General features: G+C 38.9%; 1 protein-coding gene across 1 annotated transcript; it reads left to right on the forward strand.

Moving 5' to 3' along the window:
* Positions 1-3,198: 3,198 nt before the first annotated feature.
* Positions 3,199-12,883, forward strand: XKR9 (XK related 9; the record flags this gene model as incomplete). The annotated part of the gene is made up of 3 exons (XM_081110993.1): positions 3,199-3,470; positions 8,965-9,185; positions 12,255-12,883. The coding sequence occupies 3 exons, from the start codon at positions 3,199-3,201 to the stop codon at positions 12,881-12,883; spliced, it is 1,122 nt and encodes a 373-aa protein (XP_080967119.1).
* Between the last annotated feature and the right edge of the window lie 9,722 nt (positions 12,884-22,605).

Below are 22,605 nucleotides of genomic sequence, written 5' to 3' on the forward strand. Positions count from 1 at the left end.
AGTCAGCAGAACCTTTGAGAAGAGGGTGGAACGGTCATTTCTGCACCACAGGGCTCTTCCTGAGACTCAGGGGCAGCTCCCTTAGCTTTTATCCCTTAGCTTTATTTTTTTATTTTTTTAAAAAACATTAGAATTTTCTTTGTACCTACCATCTTGATTTCATTTGTTCACTACCAAGCTCTTCATTTGACAGATGAAGAAATGGACCCAACAAATAATTTAAAAGTTAAGTGACTTGCCCTGGCCGGGTGGTTCACTTCATTGGAAAGTTGTCCTCTACAGGAAAAGGTTGCGGGTTCAATTCCCGGTCAGGGCACATACCTAGGTTTCAGGTTGGATCCCATATCAGGCGTGTAGGGCAGACAACTGACCAATGTTTCTCTCTCTCTCTCTCTGTCTCTGCCCCCCCCCCCCCCAAAATCAGTGACAGTGACAGCATATCCTCCGGTGAGGATTCAAAAAAAAGTTAAATGACAAGTAGAGCCATACAAGGAGACACTAGCAGAAGAGCAGGAACAGAGGGCAGATAGTAAACTTGGTTTGGAGAAGTTGAAGTTGAAATTGATGATGCCTATAGATAGTTTGGATAGGTGAGTTGAGTTCAGAAGAGGAATCTGAGCTACAGATACAAAATTGAGTCTTTGTTGATATGTTTAGCAATGTGACTTGAAGGTTGACCTCCTCTCCAAGAAATAAGACCAAAGGTTTTTCCATTCTATCTAGTCACATTTGTAGTCATTTATCATCTGCCCACAACATGCAAAGTATGTCTTGTAGACATATTGTGGAGGGTATTAAAAATGAAAGCTAGGAGGCCCTTTCCAGACACTCACAACCAGAAAGCAGTTACACATGGTCCTATTTGAACATATACTTGGGTAAATCCTAGAGGAGAAGCTAAAGTGATGGGATTGCAAGGAGGAAGGGGAACATCAGATTGACTGGGAAGATCTAGGAAAGCTTAAAGGTTATGGGTTTTGAGCTGATTCAAAAAGGATTGATAGAATTTCATCAGGTAGGTGGAGGTAGAAGGGCATTATAGACAGGCTTGGAAATAGAAGACATTTAATGGATGTTTTTGGGAACAGAAACCAATAATCATATGATAGGGTTTGAGAAGGTATACGGTTTAAAAAAGTAGGTAGGGCTAACTTAATGGTGTGTTGTAAAGTCTCAGTATTTCAAATTCAAGAATCTCTCTTTTTCAAACATATCTGTTCACTTGGATATGCTGTGAGGCAAATTGTATTTTCTCAAAACTTAATTGAGAAATACAATGAAAGCTTGTAACCTAGGCAACCTATAAAAGGAAGCATGTTATTCCTATTCCCAAAGTGATGGTTATAAAAGGTTATATCGTAGTCACATGAATCACTCTGTTATCGCTAGATTAGAAAAATCCCACATATGACTAACAGGTGATTTCAGTTTCATTTTAGCCTTCGATCTTAAAGGTTTACAAACTCTTTAATGATACTTGTTTTCAGTGAAGAAGAAATAAAAGAAATGAAGATTTTTCTGGAAGAGACTGAGTTAAAGAAGGCTTTTTATATTTGACAAGTAAGTCTAGTCTGTATTTTACGTGTGTTAAATTTGGTCGACAAGTGAAAGGTCGCTAGTTTTTACTTTTTAAATATCTGCTTTATTGCCAAGAGATCATGTACAGTGGACAAAGGTTATATATTTGGGTTGACAGCCAGGAAGCCACACAGCTGGGCTGACTTCTGAATAAAATTGGATTGGAACTGTCGTATTAAGTTAGTGTCACGAGTTTCCTAGGAAGTCAAATTTTATAGGTGGCATTTTTTCTCATAAGGTGGTTTTGGAATAGTGATCGACTGTAGGGATAGAGATGAACTGTCCTTCATGCAAGTTGTACAACTATGTGGTTACTGAAAGAGCTGGGGATTTCTTTATGAGAGCTGCTGTATTTACTACCTTGCTGTGTAGGTTTCTCTCCAGTTGGCGGTATGTCCCTGCCTCACTAAATTAGGAATATCGAAGATGTCATATTGGATTAGTTTATTGAATCTGATATTCTACCAATAATGCAATTAATAAGTTTCCTAGAAATTATTTTTCCCATCTTATTAAACTTGATTCAAAACTGCTAGTGTTTTCCATATCCGTTCCAGGTAAAGGAAGCTATCTGTGTTGGGTGAGTGATTAAGAAATGCACGTATGGAGTGCTTAGGTATTATAGTTTGTAATTTTAAAGGAATCATCTACTATTAAAAAAACGGTTTGCTCTTTAGAGATAACTCACCTAAACACCCAATATCTCTCTAAACTCAGTTTTCTGACCTGTAAAATGAGTCCAATAATATCCTTCTCATAAGGATTTGTAAGGATTAAATGAAATAATATATGTAAAACATTTCACATGAAGTAAACACTCAGAAATGGTAGCTACTTTTATTCCTATCTACTCTTCCACCCTATGTGCAATATTTATTTTAATAGAGGAGAATGTTTAACCTGGAGGATTCCATCTCTAGTGGAGAGTTTCCGGCTCTCTGGTTGGCAGTTAGATGAGAGTTAGGGTAGAGAAGCCTTTTACAGTAGAAGCATATCTGAGAAGAAAGGTTTAGAGACAGGAAGTCCAAGATCAAGGTGAAAAACAGACCCAGTGTCTGGTAAAGGCCCACTTCCTGGTTTGCAGACGGCTATCTTCTCATATGAAGAGCAGAGAGACCTAGGTTAAGGTTTTTAAAAGGTAAATAGTCTGGAAAAAAAAAAGGTAAATAGTTTGAGAGGAAGTTTTCAGTTTGTTAGTATATTGTTGAGACTTTACTTTCCCAAAGCTATTATAAGAACTATATGTAGTGGTTATATATAAATATATATTTAAATAGAGCTTTGATAAACTCATGACCTAGGGTTTTTAATATTATACTCAAGAGTTTAAGAATCTTATATATATATAAATATGTTTTATTTTAGGTATTGTCATCAGTAATGAAGATCATTGTGAAACAGAAGATTGAATAAAACCTTGTAACATTAAACCTAGATTAGAGATTTAGAAAAGAAAGTTAAAATTAGTCACTTTGATTTTAGTGTTCCAATTTCATAATATTTGTTCTTCTAAATAGATTTAGAGAGTAGAAAATAAAATTCAGTGCTATACAAAAGCTTTTTTTTTTTCTTTTTGTATCAGAGAAGAAAGTAGGCAACTAAGAGCTATAGTGATTCATAATGAAATATACTAAATCGAATTTTATGATGTCAGTTGTTGGCATTATAATCTATATAACTGATTTAATTGTGGACATTTGGGTATCTGTTAGGTTTTTCCATGAAGGACAATATGTTTTTGGTGTTTTAACAGTAAGTTTTATGCTTGTTGGAACACTTGTGGTCCAGTGTTTTAGTTATTCTTGGTACAAGGCCGATTTAAAGAAAGCAGGCCAAGAAAGTCAGCATCGTTTTCTTCTGCTTCACTGCTTGCAAGGAGGAATTTTTACAAGGTGAGCATACACTTTTGATCATTAACACTATTTTTCTTTTATTCGAACAGAAACTGCCTTTCTGTATCTAGGTTGTCAAATGTACAAAGGTCCCCTATTTGCATGTAGCACAAAGGTTACTGGCTCCTTATTATTGCTGTTTGTATGAGTCATTGCTGTACTGTCAGAATTTTCCAGGTTTATTAATGTTTTAGTTTACCTAATTAAGTTACTTTTTCTGACATGTGCTCACTTTTTATGAGAAGGAAAAAGACTAAGTTCTATGTTTTGTGATCTTCTGTTTTATATTCAAACCCCAATAGTGCAAATATGTTTATCACTTGCAACTCTGTTAGAGCACTTAATTTTTAAGTTACTTGTACCATTGATTTAACCAAATGAAAAATTTATTGCAATAATATAGTAGCCATGTGGTAAGCTGGTACAGAATCATGCACAGAACTGGAAACAGCTTTAAGAGTCATGCTCAAAAACTTTAATAGTTAAAGAAACTAATATCTGAATAGGCCTTAAGAATTCCATGATTATCTGTATATCTAATTTCATATGACCTTTTCAATATTACCTTAAGGGATTTAATTCTGTTAAAAGCAATTTTTCTCTTTACTTTTAAGATATCTGTATATCTTAAAAGAGAAAAATTAAAAGCACACTAAGAGGATAACATACTATTTTATTACATTTAATTTTGGAATTCGGACCATTTTAATAGCTTACATAAAGGTTAATTTCTGATTTTGTCCTGTTAAAAAGCAACATATTCATGGCGACTAGTTGAAAGTATTAAGAATTTTCAGGCTTTTTTTATGTTAATTGATGATAATAATGATAAATGCCATTAAATTTGTGTGGAGATTTATAATTTTCAAAGTATTTTCACATACTTTGTCTTTTTAAAGCTAGAGTTAGTAAGGTTATAACATGTAAGAGAAACAAAATATGCAATGAGAAAAAAGTACAGGTTTTAGGGAAGCTGGAAAGTACTTTAGGTGTAGATATTGGAGGTTAGTTTTGAAACTGTATGTTTTCAATAAGATGAAAATGTTTAAAGGGATGGAGTAAAAGTGCTGATAAGTTTTTAATGTGTAGTAAATAAGATTTAATGAATATTCTGCATGAGCAATAATGAGAATTATGAAGTTATAATATCTAGAGAAGGATAACATTTACCTTGCTGAGAGTTTAGAAATATGGTAAATTCTTTATTACCCATTCTATAAATGTAAAATTTTCATATCTACAGAACTATTTTCTTTGGTGTTTCAAATAATGGCTTGAAGGTACTGCAGGACATTGTGTTATAAATTATAAATTGTATTATAAAAGGCAAAATTGCCTTGATTTTCATTGTCTTTTGACATACCTAACAATTTTTATTGAATGTTAGACATTATATGTAAAAATTATAGAGGCTCCAGATAACACTATTTTCCTTTTCTCTCCTGGACATTTAGAGTGAGGTTCAGTCTACTCTTGGTTTGCTCCTAGGGTGCAGCCTTCTAGGGCACTGAGAACCTTGTGTAGTCATGCTCCCTCCCGCATGTCCTGAATACTACTGGGTCCTTATCTCCTTGGCATCACAAGACTGTCAGAAAAATTCTGCTTTGCTTTTTCAAGACTTTCTGCTTAGAGTTAGCCTTTATCTTATAGTTTCAAAATTTGTTAAATGTCCTGGGGGGCGGGGGCGGGGGAACTGACTGAGCTTTTGAGGTCCCTGTCTTTAGACCTACAAAATCTTTAAAACCTCTGCTATTTTTTTCTGTTCTAACAATAACCCTCTACCTGAGAAAAATCCATATTTTCAACATCTTGCCCTTGTACCTCCAGGCAACAAGTATCTGCAGAAACATCAGCTCACTTTCCAGTTTCTTTAGTTGTTTTGGCAGGAGGATTGGTTCCTCCAACATACTACATCCTATATAGAAGCATAGTCCGTAAAGTGCAATCTTGAGTTATCTCTTAATGTGCTGTCTTAAATTATCCCAGGTCTAAAGTTGAACAGAACCTTTATTGTTCTCAAAAATAATATAAAGACCTCAAAACACTTGAATTCCATGTACCATATTCCCAACATATACTGTACATTAATATTGCTGGCATTTTAATTCTTGTGTTTACTCTCACTACCATATTATTGTGTTATTATTTCTGTTTTATATAGTTAAATTTTGTTATACTTACCTATATATTTACTATTCTCTTTATTTTTTTATTCCTTCTTGAATCTCAGACTTTCCACTATGGATCACTTTTCTTCTGCCTGCCTGAGGTCCAGAATTGCATCTATTGTGAGTCTGTTGGTGACATCATTTTTCAGGTTTTGGTTGTCTAGAAATGTCAGTATTTCATTAGCTTTCTTGAGAGATATTTTAGTGGCTATAGAATTTGAGATGAGTAGTTAGTTATTTTATCTCTTCGTATTACATTCTCTTGTCTTTTGGTTTTTATTGTTTCTCTTGAAGTGTTAGGTGACAGTCTTTTTTTCCCTCTGGTTGCTCTTATGATTTTTCTCTTTACCTTTGGTTTTCTACAGTTTAATTACGCTATAGCTAAGTATAGATTTATTTCTCTTGCTTAAGATTTGCTAGTTCTCATGATTCTTTGAAACTTCTTTCACTTCTGCACAATTCTTAGTCATTACTTTCTAACATTTTCTGTCTCTTTGCCTTCTGGGACTGCAAGCAAATGTAAGTTAGATATTCTCACTATATCTAACAGACTGTTATAACAGAAGCTGTATTTGGTTCTTTTCAAAAGTCTGCTATGTCACCTTTTGTAGTTTCCTGTTCACTGTAGATATTTCAGACTTCCCATTTATATCTTTAAACCTAGCATAGCTGTTTCATTTACAATTTCAATATCTGAAGCTTTTACAAGTTTGTTACTACTGGCTCTGCTTCTACTATTGGGTACTCATATTGCTTTTTTTCTTGCATGCCTAGGCTAGTATCCATGATTATGTTCTGGTCATTGCCCCTGAAAAAATTGTGAGGCCTTCACCAAGTCCTCTCTAGAGACTTTGATTTTATTCTTAGGAGATGTCTATAGTTTCTGTAAAATGTGGTCTACACTTAAATTCATGTCTGGAGGTGCTTCCTGATTCAGTCTTTTTAAAAAATAAAGATTTTTTTTATTGATTTCAGAGAGGGAAAAGGAGAGAGAGATAGAAATATCAATGATGAGAGAGAATCATTGATCAGCTGCCTCCTGCACGCCCCACAGTTGGAATTGAGCCTGCAATCCAGGCATATGCACTGACTGGGAATCGAACCATGACCTTCTGGTTCATAGGTTGATGCTCAACCAGTGATCCTGATTCAGTCTTGAAAGGTTGTATCTTTCTAGAAATTTGTGCATTTCTTCTAGGCTGTTCAATTTGTTGGCATATAATGATTCTTTATATTTCTACTAGAGGCCCGGTGCACGAAATTTGTGCACAGGGGAGGATTATCCCTCAGCCCGGCCTGCACCCTCTCCAATCTGGGACCCCTTGGGGGATGTCCAACTGCCGGTGTAGTCACGATCCTTGTGGGCCTAAACTGGCAATCGGACATCATTCTCACAATCCGGGACCTCTGGCTCCTAACCACTCGCCTGTTTGCCTGCCTGATTGCCCCTAACCGCTTCTGCCTGCCAGCCTGATCGCCCCCTAACCGCTCCTCTGCTGGCCTGATTGACACCTAACTGCTCCCCTGCTGGCCTGATTGCCCCCAACTGTCCTCCCCTGCTGGCCTGGCCACCCCCAACTACCCTCCCCTGCCACCTTGATGGCCCCCAACTGCCCTCCCCTGCTGGCCTGTTCACCCTCAATTGTCCTCCCCTGCTGGTCATCTAGTGGCAGCCATCTTGTGATGACATGAGGGCGGCCATCTGTGGTGGCCATCCTGTGATGATGTCGTGCATGACGCCACCTAGGCTTTTATTATATAGGATGTTATCAGTTGTAACTTCTCTTTCACTTTATTTTTAAATTTTTAATTTTTTTTGGTTAATACTCACTGGAGGATATTTTTCCCATTGATTTTAGAGACAGTAGAAGGGAGGAGGGAGGAGGGAGGAGGGAGGAGGGAGGAGGGAGGAGGGAGAGGGAGAAGGAGAGGGAGAAATATCTAGGCAAGAGAGCCACATTAATTGGTTGCCTCCCAAACAAGCCACAACTGGGGCAGGGAACTTGCAACCCAGATAGGCCTGTATAGCTATGAACTTCCCTCTTAAAACTGCTTTTGCTGCATCCCATAGATTTTAGAAAGTTGTATTTTCATTTTAATTTGTCTCCAGGTATTTTTTGATTTCCTGTTTGATCAATTGGTTGTTTAATAGCATGTTGTTTATCTTCACATGTTTCTGATTTTTCCAGTTTTCTTCTTGTAGTTGATTTCTAGTTTGATAATATGGTTGAAAAATGCTTGATATGATTTCAGTCTTCTTGAATTTATTGAGACTTCTTTTGTGGTCTAATATGTGATCAGTCTTAGAGAATGTTCTATGTGCACTTGAAAAAAATGTGTATCCTGCAGTTTTTGGATGAAATATTCTATACATAATCTATTGAGTCAGTTTGGCCTAATGTGACATTTAAGGTCTTTGTTTCCTTATTGATTTTTTGTCTCATGATATATCCATTGACCTAAGTTAGGTATTAAAGTCCCTTACTATTATTGTAATATTGTCTGTGAATTTTTGCTTTATATGTTTAGGGGCTCCTATGTTGGGTGTGGGGTGGCCCAGTGTGCACATGTGTGTGGAAGTTCCCTGTTAATTTGGTTGTCTCTGACTGGAGCAGGGCCTGGGTTGGGCAGTCTAGTGCACATGTGCTGTGGCTCAGTTGGTAGAATTGTCGTCTTATACACCAAAAGTTGGTGGGTTAGATTCCCAGTCAGAGCACATACCCAGGTTGTGGGTTTGATACCTGGTTCTGGGCCTGTAAGGAGGCAACTGATGGATGTTTCTCACATCAATGTTCGTTCTCTCTCTCTCTCTCTCTCTCTCTCTCTCTCTCTCTCTCTCCCTCCCTCCCTCCCTTCCTCTCTCTAAAATAAATTTTTAATAAAAGATAAATTGTATGAATTGAAAATTGCAGTTTGTCTTTCAGAAAGTAGTGGTTAAGACTAGGAATCATAAGATCTCAGTTTGGACTCTGGGTCTGCCCCTTATTCTCTGTGTAATTGTCAGTGAATAACCTTACTGTTTTTTTCAGCCTTAGTTTCCCCATCTGTAAAATGGGAATAATACCTACTCATCTCAATTATTGTGAGGATGAAATGAGTAATGTATATTTAACAGTGCTAGCACAAAATGGCACATCAAACATGAAATAAAAAGTTATAGGGTTTGAATCTCAAAAAAGCCACCATAAGAAATTTGTAGTAGAGAAAGTTTGTGGGGAAAATCTGTACTTAAACATAATGCTACTTTTTTCAAATTATTGTGTATATTAATATACATGTTATAAAGTATATATTACACAAGACAAATGATCATGTTTACTTTACAGGTATTGGTTTGCCTTGAAAAAGGGTTATCATGTGGCTTTCAAATATAGCAGCAAAACTGATAACTTCATAGAAGAACAAATTGATCCACATAAAGAAGTTATAGATGGAGTGACTGATTTGAGCATGCTCAGGCTATTTGAGACCTACCTGGAAGGCTGCCCACAGCTTGTTCTTCAGCTCTATACCTGTTTGGAACACGGTCAAGCAAATACTAGTCAGTGTAAGTCTTTCTTAACACCCTTTGCTAGGTGGATGCCTCGGAGATCTTACGTTAACTACATAACTTTAGGGCAGGTTTTAGAATTTTTTCTTTTTTTCTTTATAGAATTGTTTAAGTTTTAAAAAGAAGGACACGATTTAAATATTTAAAAGTATATAAAGATATGTTGCCTCTCTCCTTCTTTTTCCCATTTCTTCTTTTGTCTGCCCAGAAAGGAAACTTGGCAGTTTTTCGATGATTCTTTTAGAAAATCATTTAAAAAGCCTATATTAATTATCTCTTTGTCTGTGTCTCTCCCTTTCTCTCTTCCTTCCCCCTCTTTTATATAAATAGTAACTTAAAATAAAAACAGTTTTTGTTTTTTGCAGTATTTAACAGTATGTCTTGGAGATCTATTCATATCAGTACAGAAAGAGCTCCCTCATTCATTTTTATTATCTGAATAGTATTACAAATTATAGATATACCATGATTTATTTAACAAGCCCCAGTTTATGTTGTTAGGTTGTTTCTAATATTTTACTGTTGCAAAAAATGCTGCTGTAAATAATCTTATGCATGTGTAAAGTATATCCATAGGGTAAATTTCCAGAATTGGAATGCAAATGCTACAAAACTCATGAAAGTTGACTAATATGTTGTTTTATTATAGCATATTTCATTGTTAGGGTAAAATGTTCAATTTTAAAGGACAGTTTGACATTTCCATAAAAAACCCCCATTTAATAGTTGTTTAATTTGAGATGTTAAAAAAAAGTAATGACTAAGGTTTCATGCAGACTTGGATTAATCTCAGAGTACCAGATTGTCATCTTTCCTGGAGTTCCCTCTATGCTAGACTCACCTGTGAGATCAGTTTCTTTCCCTAAGTAGTCTTTCTGTTTCCAATTTCCCATAAACTTCAATGTTGTAGTCCCTTCTAATATTATTATTTTTACCTTGCTTGTTAATAAGACATTGAAATGAACCTATTGTGTATAAGACCTCTTTTTCCTTGTGATGCAAATAATTTGTGGGTTGGGATTTACGTGTTCTGTGCCACATCATTACTGAAACTAGAAGTTGAACATTTGGAGTTTATAGCCTATCATATGGTAGATCTGCTGATGATTCCAAGTAGTACATAGCATCTGGATCACAATGGGATCCAATGACTATCTTCATATTATGAGGTTCTATCCTCATATTATGAGGTTTTATCCTCATTCTTTAGTTTCTCCTTGAAGTAAGAAATTGAGGTATTAGTTAAAAATAGCAAAATAAATAAAGACATAAATAAAAGCTAATTGTCTAACAATAGAAGAATTGGTAAAAAAGTTACTGTACAATGTTACTATAAAAACTATTAGCCACAGAAAAGTGATAACTTTTAATGACACAGGAAAGTAGTTCTAAAATAAAATTTAGACAAAAACAGTTTATAAAATTTCCTATGAGCATACTTGTAAGGATACAAAGAAATTATTATATTGAACAGTGTCTGGAAGAAAATATGAAAAATGTTAATGTGGCTGGCTGCTTATGGGTAGTGAGATTATGAATGAATTTATTTAATCTTCTTTACACTTTTCTCTGAATTTCCAAAATTCTACAGTAACCATGTATTGTTTTGAGAATCAGGAAGAATAACTCAGAATGTTAAAAAAAAAATCAGGTTACTTATAGAAGTATTTCAGAAGGCTGAACATATTCTTTTATTTTTGCTCCTTCCTGAACCACACTAATAAGGAGAGTAAAGGATTAAAAATAATATAAACCCACAGGAACAAATAGAATGCAGAGTGGAATAGCAGATTAGAAATATCAACAAGTGTTTAGAAGATGGAAAGTAGATGAAAAACTTAGGTTATGTAAATCAGCTCTACCACTAAAGGCTAAATTATTTGAATCTATTCTCCCTCTGAAAATATCTAAGACTACTGGATAGCCTGGCTGGTGGCTCAGTGGTTGAACATAGACCTATGAACCAGGAGGTCACAGTTCGATTTCCGGTTAGGCCACATGCCCAGGTTGTGGGCTCAATCCCCAGTGTGGGGCATGTAGGAGGCAGCTGATCACTGCTTCTTTGTCATCATTGATGTTTCTATCTTTGTCTCTCTCTGAAATAAATAAAAATATATAGAGACTAGAGGCCCGGTGCACAGATTCATGCACTGGTGGGGTCCCTCGGCCTGGCCTGTGGGGATCGGGCCAATACTGGCTCTCCGACATCCCCCGAGGGGTCCCGGATTGCGAGAGGGCTCAGGCTAGGCGAGGGACCCCACAGATGCACGATAGGAGCCGGGGAGGGACCACAGAAGGGCTCCAGGGTGTGTCTGGCCATCTCGCCCAGTCCCGATTGGCCAGACCCCAGCAGCAAGCTATCCTATTGGTTGGAGCGTCTGCCCCCTGGTGGTCAGTGTGCATCATAGTGACTGGTTGAATGGTCAGGAGAATGGTTGGACACTTAGCATATTAGACTTTTATTATATACGATGGGAAATTGAGCTTGTTGACATCCAACTCATACTTATATTAAATTTTCTTTCCTTCCTCCCACCCTCCTTCCTCCTTCCTCCTTCCTTTCCTCCCATCCTTTCTTTATTCCTTCCCACTTTCCTCTCTTGCATGATGCTGTCTCTTAGTGAATTAGATATATGCCCAGGGTCAAAGCCAAAGACTGGAATAGCTAGGTTTATAACAGTAATGTCTTAGAGAATTTCCAGAGTATAGTATGTAATTTTCACTATACCAGTTGTACAGTTCAGAATCTTGTAAAGCATTCTAATGCAGTGGTTAAGTATACCATCTTTGGAATTGGGTAGCTTTAGAGTCAAATCTTAACTGCAACTTGCTAGCTATATGAGTTGGGTCAAATAATATATATTCTGTAAGCATTAATCCTTCATATGTAATATGGGAATAGTAATATCTATCTTGAAGGATTAGGTGAGATGAGTATATAAAGTACCTGGCATGTCTGTGGGTATGTGTAAATACAGATAAAGCATGTATGGCATATGGTAATTTAATATTGTAATTTTTATTCCTGTAACAATATACCTTTTAAAATTTGTGTTTTTTTTGTAGATGCAGCCCTCATGGTCTCTTGCTGTGCTATTTCTTGGTCGACTCTTGATTATCAAATATCTTTAAGAAAATCCTTACCTGATAAAAATGTCCTTACTGGGCCCTGTCCCAAACTCACATATCTCTTTTACAAGTTTTTTACATTATTATCTTGGATGCTGAGTGTTGTACTTCTTTTATTCTTAAATGTTAAGATTGCTTTATATCTGTTGTCATTTCTTTGGTTTTTAGGTATATTGTGGGCATTTAAAAACCAAACTAAGTTTTGTGCTTCCATAAGTATGGAGTTCTTATACAGGATTGTTGTTGGATTTGTTCTTATTTTTACATTTTTTAATATTCAGGGGCAGAATACCAAATGTCCAATGTCTTGTTATTATATTGTAAGGGTACTGGCCACACTGGGGATATTGATTGTGTTGTGGGTTTGCCCACTTTCTATTTTTAATTCAGACTATTTTATACCTATTAGTATTATTATAGCTCTTGCTCTTATCCTTGGAATTATTTTTCTTATTGTTTATTATGGGACTTTGCACCCAAACAAAAGTAAAGAAAGAAAACCTGATGAAATTGATGGGAAACCAGTGCAAATAGAATGTAGAATGAAGTATTTCCTAATGGAATAAGCTATCCTTTATGAGACATATTTTCTTATTTTTTGTTTCATTGGTTAGTAAAGAAAATGTTGTGTGTCTATGTGTGTGTTATTTCTTAGTTTTGCTTTCTTTAACTTGAGATCAGTTCTGGTACATTATTTATGAATGTGAGAGTGAGTATATTAATATTTTTATTATTTAAATTAATTTTTCATTTGTTTTTGAAGACCTTAAGAACTTAGATATATTTGCTTGTTGTCAGGCAGAGTAGCCATTTTGAGCTTGAATTGGAAGAAATGGTCTGGTTCCCATAATTTGAAGCTGGAATTTAGCGTCTCTCCAACTTTCTCCTCATTTTTCCTGAACTAAAACTGATGCACCTGTTGTGGAGAACTGCAAAAGGAAGAAGAGAGCAGAACACTTGTTCTTCTCACCTGCATTTTCTTGATTCAGTGCATATATTGAGTTGGGGACGGATTGAGTTGAGAAAAAAGAAAAGGAAGGGAAGAGGAAGAAAACAAGACATAAAATTTACCATCTTAACCATTTTTTTAGTGTATAGTTCAGTAGTGTTAATTATATTTACCTTGTACATCTCTGTAAATTTTATCTTGCAAAATAGACTCTGTTCCTACTGAACAACTACTTCCCATTTCCCTCTCTTTTCAGCCCCTGGTAATTGCAATTCTATTTTGTTTGATGAATTAACTACTTTAGATACCACATGTAAGTGGAAATATACATTCTTTGTATTTTTGTGACTGGTTTATTTCACTTAGCATAATGTCCTCAGATTCATTTATATTGTAGCATGTGTGACAGCAATATATATCTTTCTTTCTTTCTTTCTTTCTTTCTTTCTTTCTTTCTTTCTTTCTTTCTTTCTTTCTTTCTTTCTTTCTTCCTTCCTTCCTTCCTTCCTTCCTTCCTTCCTTCCTTCCTTCCTCCCTCTCTCTCTCTCACTCTTTCTTTCTTTCTTTCTTTCTTTCTTTCTTTCTTTCTTTCTTTCTTTCTTTCTTTCTTTCTTTCTTTCTAGAGGAAGAGAGAGGGAGAGAGATAGAAACATCAATGATGAGAGAGAATCATGGATCAGCTGCCTCTTGCACACCCCCTATTGGGGATTGAGCCTGCAACCTGGGCATATGCCCTGACCAGGAATTGAACCATGAATTCCTGGTCCACTGAGCTACACTTCTGGGCAGGAATTTGTTTTTTTTAAGGCTGAATAATGTTATATTCTATGTATATGCCACATTTTCTCTACTTATCCATCACTGGGTTGCTTTTACCTCTTGCTATCATGAATAATGCTATAATGAATATTGGAAGTAGCAATTTATGTAATGGAAAAAATGGTTATAAAACAATATATATCTACTAATGAACTTGAATATTAAATGCCCCACACAAACATGGATTGAATGGTCATTTCATCAACAAACATTTTCCCATTGATTTTATAGCCAAGAAACAAATGGATAGATCCTGGTTAGATGTTTTGGCTAGTTAGTAAGTTCTTAAAGTGAACATTTAATATCTAATGGATTTACTTTTATTTATTTTATTCTACTTTTTTCTATATCATTCAGTCATAGATATACAGCACTTTTAAATCTTCCCAACTAATTACACACTTTTCTAGATTATTCTGCACATATCAAATGTAGGAAAAGCTTGGGAATAATTATGAGCAATACTCTCATAAAAGAACAGTCATATGCATTGTACTACTCAGGGTTCTCCAGAGAAACAGAACCAATAGGATATATAGATATAGATATGGATATAGATATAGATATAGATGAGGATAGTGAAGGCCACGATTTCTGTCTGCAAGTTGGAGAACCATGAAAACCCGTGGTGTAATTGAGTCCAAGTCTGAAGGCCTAGGAATCGTGGGGCTAATGGTGTATGTCCTCATCTGAGTCCAAAAGCCTGGGAACCAGGAGCACCCATGTCGGAGGGAAGGGGAAGATGGATAACTTAGCTCAGACAGACAGAGTGATTTTGCTCTTCCGGTGCTTTTTGGTTCTATTTAGACCCTCAACAGATTGATGATACCACCCATAATGGGGACAGCATTCGCTTCACTCACTTCAAATGCTAATTTGAGGAAAAAACACCATCACACACAGAGAAATACTGTTTTACCAGCTATTTGAGCATCCCTTAGCCCAATCAAGTTAACACATAAAATTCACATTCCTATACACCCATATACTTTCATATCTACTTGAAATATGAATAGAAGACTTCCCTTACACTAGTGGTTCTTAAACATTAGTGTTCATGAGAATAATCTGTAGGATCTATTAGATTTCCATTCACAATTTTTTTAGTAGATCTTAGGTGAAGCATGAAATTTGTATGTCTAAGATGTTCCTGGATGTTGTTGATGCTGCTGGTCTGCCCTTCTACTTTGAGGACCACTACTGACTTTTGAAGGTTAATACCACTTTTAATAACTAGTTTCAAAATAGCCACTAGAGGGCAATGAAGGCACAGACAAATTGGTTGTGCTGCTTAATAGGTTCCCTGGTTTATGCTACAGTCACTACCAGCCAGGAGAATACCAAAGCCAAACGTTAATTTCCTGTAGAATATCTTCAGGCTCATTCTCAATTGTAATAGAAATCAAAGCTTGTCTTTATAGTTGTGGGAATCAGAGATGTATAATGTACTCTAACTCTGGCCGATGCCCATTTCATGATCACAACATATTAAAAGTTGGGTTTTTCTAAGTGGGAAGAGACTACATTTTGCTAATAGGTTCAGTTTGTTATGGAGAAAATTCTGCATTTAAGCTGTATTTATTAGTTTTAAGACATGCACGTCTTACTTTGTGAAAGTGAGACCAAAGTACTTTTAAAAAACACTAAATTTAGTATGTATTAAACCTCAATTCTTAGAACATAAAGATCAACAGGGTATAGGGGATTTATAATTTCTTTCTACTGAAATATTGCTTTGATGGTAGAAAATGACTGGAGAAAAAATAAACATATATAATTTTTAGGGATGTTGTTATATTTCCGTTTTGCCTAACCTGGAACTTGAAAGCTTTACTGCTACAGTAATTGCTCTTTAAAATTTTTCTTTTGATACCTAGTGTATATAGACATATACACCTTTCTGAGTAGTCCTAGTTCTTGGCTGGAATCAGCAATTGCTTTTCACGGTATTGTAGAAAATTGTTTTTCTCTTTATTTTATTTTACTAGAGGCCCGGTGCACAAAAATTTGTGCACTCTGGAGGGAGGGGGGGTCCCTCAGCCCGGCCTGTGCCCTCTCGCAGTATGGGACCCCTCAGGAGATAACGACCTGCTGGCTTAGGCCTGCTCCCGGGTGGCAGAGGGCAGGCCCAATCCCTAGGTGCAGCCCCTGGTTGGGCTCAGAGCAGGGCCGATTGGGGAGTTGGGGCGCCTTCCCCTGTCATGCACAGAGCAGGGCAGATTGGGAGGTTGCGATGCCACCCTCAGTTACACTCAGGGTAGGGCCGATTGGGGGGTTGGGGCACCGCCCCCTGTCACACTCAAGGCAGGGTCGATGGGGAGGTTGCGGCGCCACCCCCTGTCATGCACAGAGCAGGGCCAATCAGGGGGTTGGGGCGCTGCCCCCTGTCACGCACAGAGCAGGGTCAATCAGGGGGTTGGGGAGCTCCCCCCTGTCATGCACAGAGCAGGGCCGATCAGGGGGTTGAGGAGCTCCCCTCTGTCACTGACAGAGTAGGGCCGATAGGGGAGTTGGGGCACCGCCCCCTGTCACACTCAGGGCAGGGCTGATCAGGGGGTTGGGGCGCCGCCACTGTCACACTCAGGGCAGGGCCGATGGGGAGGTTATGGCTCTACCCGATCACACACAGAGCAGGGCCCGTGGGGGGGGGGCGGGGTTGGGGCGCCACACCCTGTCACACACAGAGCCGCAGGGCGATCAGGGGGTTGGGGAGCTCCCCCCTATCAGACACAGAGCAGGGCTGATCAGGGGGTTGGGGCGCCTTCCCCTGTCACACACAGAGCCGCAGGGCGATTGGGGTGTTTGGGCGCTGCCCCCTGTCATGCTGATCCCAGTGCCGGGAGGCCTCTCCGCTCCACTGATCCCGGTGCTGGGAGGCATATTACCCTTTTACTATATAGGATAGAGGCCTGGTGCATGGGTGGGGCTGGCTGGTTTGCCCTGAAGGGTGTCCTGGATCAGGGTGGGGGTCCTCACTGGGGTGCCTGGCCAGCATGGATGAGGGGATGATGGCTGTTTGCAGCTGCTCACACACCCTTCAGGGTGGGGGTCCCCACTGGGGTGCCTGGCCAGCCTGGGTGAGGGGATGATGGCTGTTTGCAGCTGGTCACACACCCTTCAGGGTGGGAGTCCCCACTGGGGTGCCTGGCCAGTCTGGGTGAGGGGCTGAGGGCTGTTCTCAGGCCGACTGAAGCTCCCAACTGCTCCTTTTTTTCTTATTCTGGGCCAGCTTTAGCTCTGGCTCCAGCTCTGAGGCCTCTGCTGCTGAAAGAAGGTATCTGGTTTGTTTCGGTTCTATAATCGAAACAATGTATAACTCCAGTTCTGAGATCCCGGGCTCGCTGAAAGCAGGTTTCTGGAGTTTTGTTTAGCTTCTGTATTTGTTACAATGTTTCTTAAACTGCAGGCTCAGAGGCCGGCAAGGCAGTCAGGGAACGTTGGAGTCCTCCGTCACTGAAGCAAGCAAGCCTCATGTTAGTTTCAAGCTGCCTGGCTGCCGGCCGCCATCTTGGCTGGCAATTAATTTGCATATCTCGCTGATTAGCCAATGGGAAGGGTAGCGGTCGTACGCCAATTACCATGTTTCTCTTTTATTAGATAGGATTATTTTTCATCACCATTTATCCCCCCAACCCTTTCCACCTCTACCCACCCCCCGTACTCCTGCAATCATCACACTGTTGTCGTGTCCATGAGTTCTCCCTTTTTTCTTTTCTTCTCAATCCCACCCCTAATATCCCCCCACTAGAGATGCTTGCCTGCTCTCTATCTGAGTCTGTCTCTATTTTGCTTATTATTAGTCCAGTTTGTTCATTAAATTTCACATATGAGTAAAATTATATGGTACTTGTCTTTCTCTGAATGGCTTATTTCACTTAGCATAACGTTCCCCAGGTCTACCCATGCTGTCACAAAGGGTAAAATTTTCTTCCCTTTTATGGCTGAGAGGTATTCCATTATGTAAATGTACCATAGCTTTTTTATCCATTCATCTACTGATGGGTACTTGGGCTGCTTCCACAATCTTGGCTATTGTAAATAATGCTGCAATGAAATAGGGGTGCATACATTCTTTCAAATTAGTGTTTCAGGTTTCTTTGGATAAATTCCCAGATGTGGAATGACTGGGTCATAAGGCAGTTCCATTTTTAATCTTTTGAGGTAACTTCATACTGCTTTCCACAGTGGTGCACCAATCTGTATTCCCACCAACAGTGCACAAGGGTTGGTTCCCTTTTCTCCGCATCCTCTCCAACATTTGTTGTTGGTTTATTGATGACTAGAGGCCTGGTGCATGAATTCGTGCATGGGTGGGGTCCCTTGGGGTGGCCTGTGGAGATAGGGCCCCAGCTCGCACCCCCAGCCTCACAGCCCTATAGCCCCACCTGGCACCCTGCCATGGCATGGCGCCGCCCCATCATGTGCTCCACCATCCCACCTGCGGGGTGATCGATTGGGTCCAGGCCCCCCACCCAGCTCCCTCAGCGCCTGAGAGCTGGGCGGTGGTCTTGCCTCCTGCCACTGCCAGTGGTCGCTGTCACTGGGGGATTAGCAGGGCAATCGGGCCCCCCGCTCACACCCATCTTGGCCTGGTGCTGCCTGCTCAACTGTTCCACCATCCCACCACAGTCCCGCTCTCGTCAGGGCCCAATGGGGCTGGCATCGCCTCCACTGCCACCCGCTGCCAGTGCTGCGCTGCCAATGCCCACCATGTTCCGTGCCACCCCCTGGTGGTCAGCACATGTCATAGTGGCTGAACTTTTGGTTGAACTCCTGGTCGAACAATTTGCATACTAGGCTTTAATTTTATAGAATAGCTATTCTGACAGGTGTGGTTTTAATTTGCATTAGTGACATTGAGCATCTTTTCATATGTCTATTGGCCATCTGTATATCCTCTTTGGAGAAGTATCTTTTTGGCCATTTTTTTAATTGCATTGGTGTGTTTTTTTAGTGTTGAGTTTTATAATTTCTTTATAAATTTTGGGTATTAACCCCTTACCAGATGTATTGGTGAATACGTTCTCCCATTCAGTAGATTATCTTTTCATTTTGTTGTTTAGTAACATGTTATTTAGCCTCCATGTTTTCTTCTTGTGATTGATTTCATGTTTCATAGCATTATGGTCAGAGAAGATACTTGATATGAGTTCAGTCTTAATATTATTGAGACTAGTTTTGTGTCCTAACATATTGTATTGTAGAAATTTTGATATGAAAACTCAAAGATCTGAGCTTCATTGCCTTGATACTATTACCTGGGAGACCTTAATGAGTCATTTAATCTCTCTAAATCTCAGTTTCTCTATATGTAGAGTGAGCATTACATAATAACAATAACTATCTCCTGGGCTGTTGTGAAAAATCAGTAAGACATTGTATGTGATAGTGTTTTATAGATTATAACTATTCCTGAAATTTTTTATTTTTTACATTCTTTCTCCAGTATGTGGTATATTTTGACTTGGTTTTGATGTCATTATTTTTGTAAAATTGTTTCCATATGTATAAAATAGCAATACACATAAAAATTTAGAATTATTTGGCAAAGAAGTTTAATCCTTTTGCATATAACATCTTAGTTTTTCATTAGACTCTTGTGTGTTATGTATTGTTCCTCATGTGTAGAAAATATAATCATATTTTCTGCTAAATACAACTAGTTAGTAATAAAGGCTTATATTGCAAATAATTTTCTGACCATTGGAAGTATGCATGAATCTCTGTGTATAAATGTGCATGCACATTTATGAATGATAGGATTTCATTAAATATTTATTGGTAAGTATTATTTCTCTTATTTTTTTTCTGGGCCACAGAACCCCTTAGCTATGGTTGCTTTTAAGGTTAAACAATGGTTTTGCTTATTGTTTTCATTTTGTGTCCAGTAGTATATCTTGCTAACTAGACTATAAGCTTACATAGACCAGGAATTGTATTTCTGTGTACCTCAGAGAACTTTTCATAGAGTTTCCACGGATTTCTTACAGCAGCGGAGTACTGTTCTTTTTCTGAACCCCTGGAAAGTGAAAAGAGTATTTTATTCCAGAGACCACTTAGAAAATCATCTGATTCATCTTTGGGGCAACGACTCAATCCATCAATGTGTGCTTCTGAGGGCTATCTGTGTGTTCACTGCTTTGCTATGACAAGGCTTCGTAAATAACTATTGCTTAATTAATTGATCACCACTCCAGAGAGTAATTTGTGTTTTCCTGGTGGTCTGTGGATGAAAGAGCTTTAAAAAAATTTATGAAGATTACTGTGGTAGTGTGTTTTTTAAAAACAAACAGATTTATTGAGATATAATTTGCATACAACTCACCTATTTCAAGTGTACATTTCAATGTTTTTTTTAGTGTATTCACAGGCATGTTCAACCATTACCACAGTCAATATTAGAGCATTTTTATCATCTCTAAAAGAAACCCTGGCCAGCCGCAGTGGCTCAGAGGTTGAGTGTCAACCTATGAACCAGAAGATCATGGTTCGATTCCTGGTCATGGTGCATGCCAGGGTTGCGGACTTGATTCCTGGGGTGGGGGTGGGGGGGCATGCAGGAGTCAGCTGATCAATAATTCTCTCTCATCACTGATGTTTCTATCTTTCTCCCTCTCCCTTCCTCTCTGAAATCAATGAAAATATCCTATATAACAGAAAGCTAATATGCAAATTGACCAAATGGCAGCATGACTGGTTGCTATGATGCGCACTGACCACCAGGGGACAGATGCTTAACACAGGAGCTGTCCTCTGGTGGTCAGTGTGCTCCCACAGGGGGAGTGCCACTCAGCTAGAAGCCCTGAGCTGGGCCCACAGCTGGAAAGTGCAGCGGTGGCGGCAGGAGACTCTCCCGCCTCCACGGCAGCGCTAAGGATATCTGACTGCCAGCTTAGGCCTGTGGGAAGCAGGCCTAAGCTGTCAGTCGGACATCCCCCGAGGGCTCCTGGACTGTGAGAAGGTGCAGGCTGGGCTGAGGGATCCCAGACTGCATGAATTTTGTGCAGCGGGCCTCTAATATTAAAAAAAGAAAAAGAAAAAGAAACCCTGTACCTTTATCTATCACTTCTGTTATGGTTAACTTGTGTGTCAACTTGGCTGGGCCACAGTGCCCAGATATGGGGGTCAAACACTATCTGACTGTTTCTATGAAGGTGTTTTTAGATGAGAGTAACATTTAGATAGGTGGACTTTGAGGAAAACAGATTGTCCTTCATAACATGGGTGGGCCTCAACCAAACAGTTAAAAACTTGAATAGAACAAAAGACTTATGTCTCCTGAGCAAGAGGGAATTTTGGCCTTTGGACTTGATCTGAAACATCAGGTTATCATGGGTCTTTAATCTGCCTGCCCACACTGTAGATTTTTCCTTACCAGCCTCCATAATTGTGTATCAATTCCTTAAGTCTTTTTTTTTTTTAACTATATACATATCTTATTGGTTCTGGTTCTCTGGAAAACACTAATATAATCCCCAATCTTCCCTTCCACTACTCTCAGCCCTAAGCAATCACTAATACTCTTTCTATCTATGTAAACTTATAGATTTCCCTATTTGGACTTTCATATGAATGTAGTTATATAGGATGTCATCTTTTGTGACTGGCTTCTTTTACTTAAGATAATGTTTTCAAGGTTCATTTATGTTGTAGCATGTTTTGGTACTCATTTCTATTTATGCAGAATAATATTCCATTATATGAATAAACCATTAGTTGTCTGTTAATAGACATTTGGGTGTTTCCCCTATTTGGCTTCTATGAATAATGTTGATATAAAATAAACATTTGATGCAAGTTTCTGTATAGACTTATATGGCGGGGTCTCTCTTTTCCATGTCTAGCGTGGAGAGAGTGGTCTGGTTCTTAGTGTAGAGGCGGCTGGGGATTTGAGAAATATGAAAGAATGAGACAAGACACAAAGATGGAAGGAAAAAGCTGGGACTGGGTGGGACCGCCGTCCTCTTCTGACAGAGAGACAGACTGGAACCCAGCACTGGAACCGCATGTTTAATTTATACTCCCAAATACCAGGAAGTTATGTCAGTTCTGGGTGGGCCCGGCTGGTGGGTGTGACGAGCAGTCCAACCAGTCAGGCAGGAACCTGAAGGCGTGGCTCCACCTCAGGACCCCTCCCACAGGGCGGAGTGCTTGGTGTCCCTTGGCCACTAGGCCAGGGATTGGCGTCAAAACCGACTTGCCAGTCAGAGGGAGGAGAGTCCTATTCATTCCTGGTGCTTGGCTGGGTTTACAATAATAAAACCCACTCCCTGATACCTGGGCAAAGATGAAAGTCAAGCTGAGAACACTTCTGCCTTTTTGGTAAGATATGTATCCAGGACGTGGCTCCACCTGTTGCCTTGGATTCAGCTGACAATTATTAGATAAATGCCCATGTGCCTTCCCAGGGGCCCTCTATAGACTTAAGTTTTCATTTCACTTGGGTAAAGAAATAGTCAGGAGTAGAATTGCTGGGCCATATGGTAACTCTGCATTTAATAATTTGAAGAACTGCCAGAC

The sequence above is a fragment of the Myotis nattereri genome (assembly GCF_964212035.1).
Source record: "Myotis nattereri genome assembly, chromosome: 17".
Classification (NCBI taxonomy): domain Eukaryota; kingdom Metazoa; phylum Chordata; class Mammalia; order Chiroptera; family Vespertilionidae; genus Myotis; species Myotis nattereri.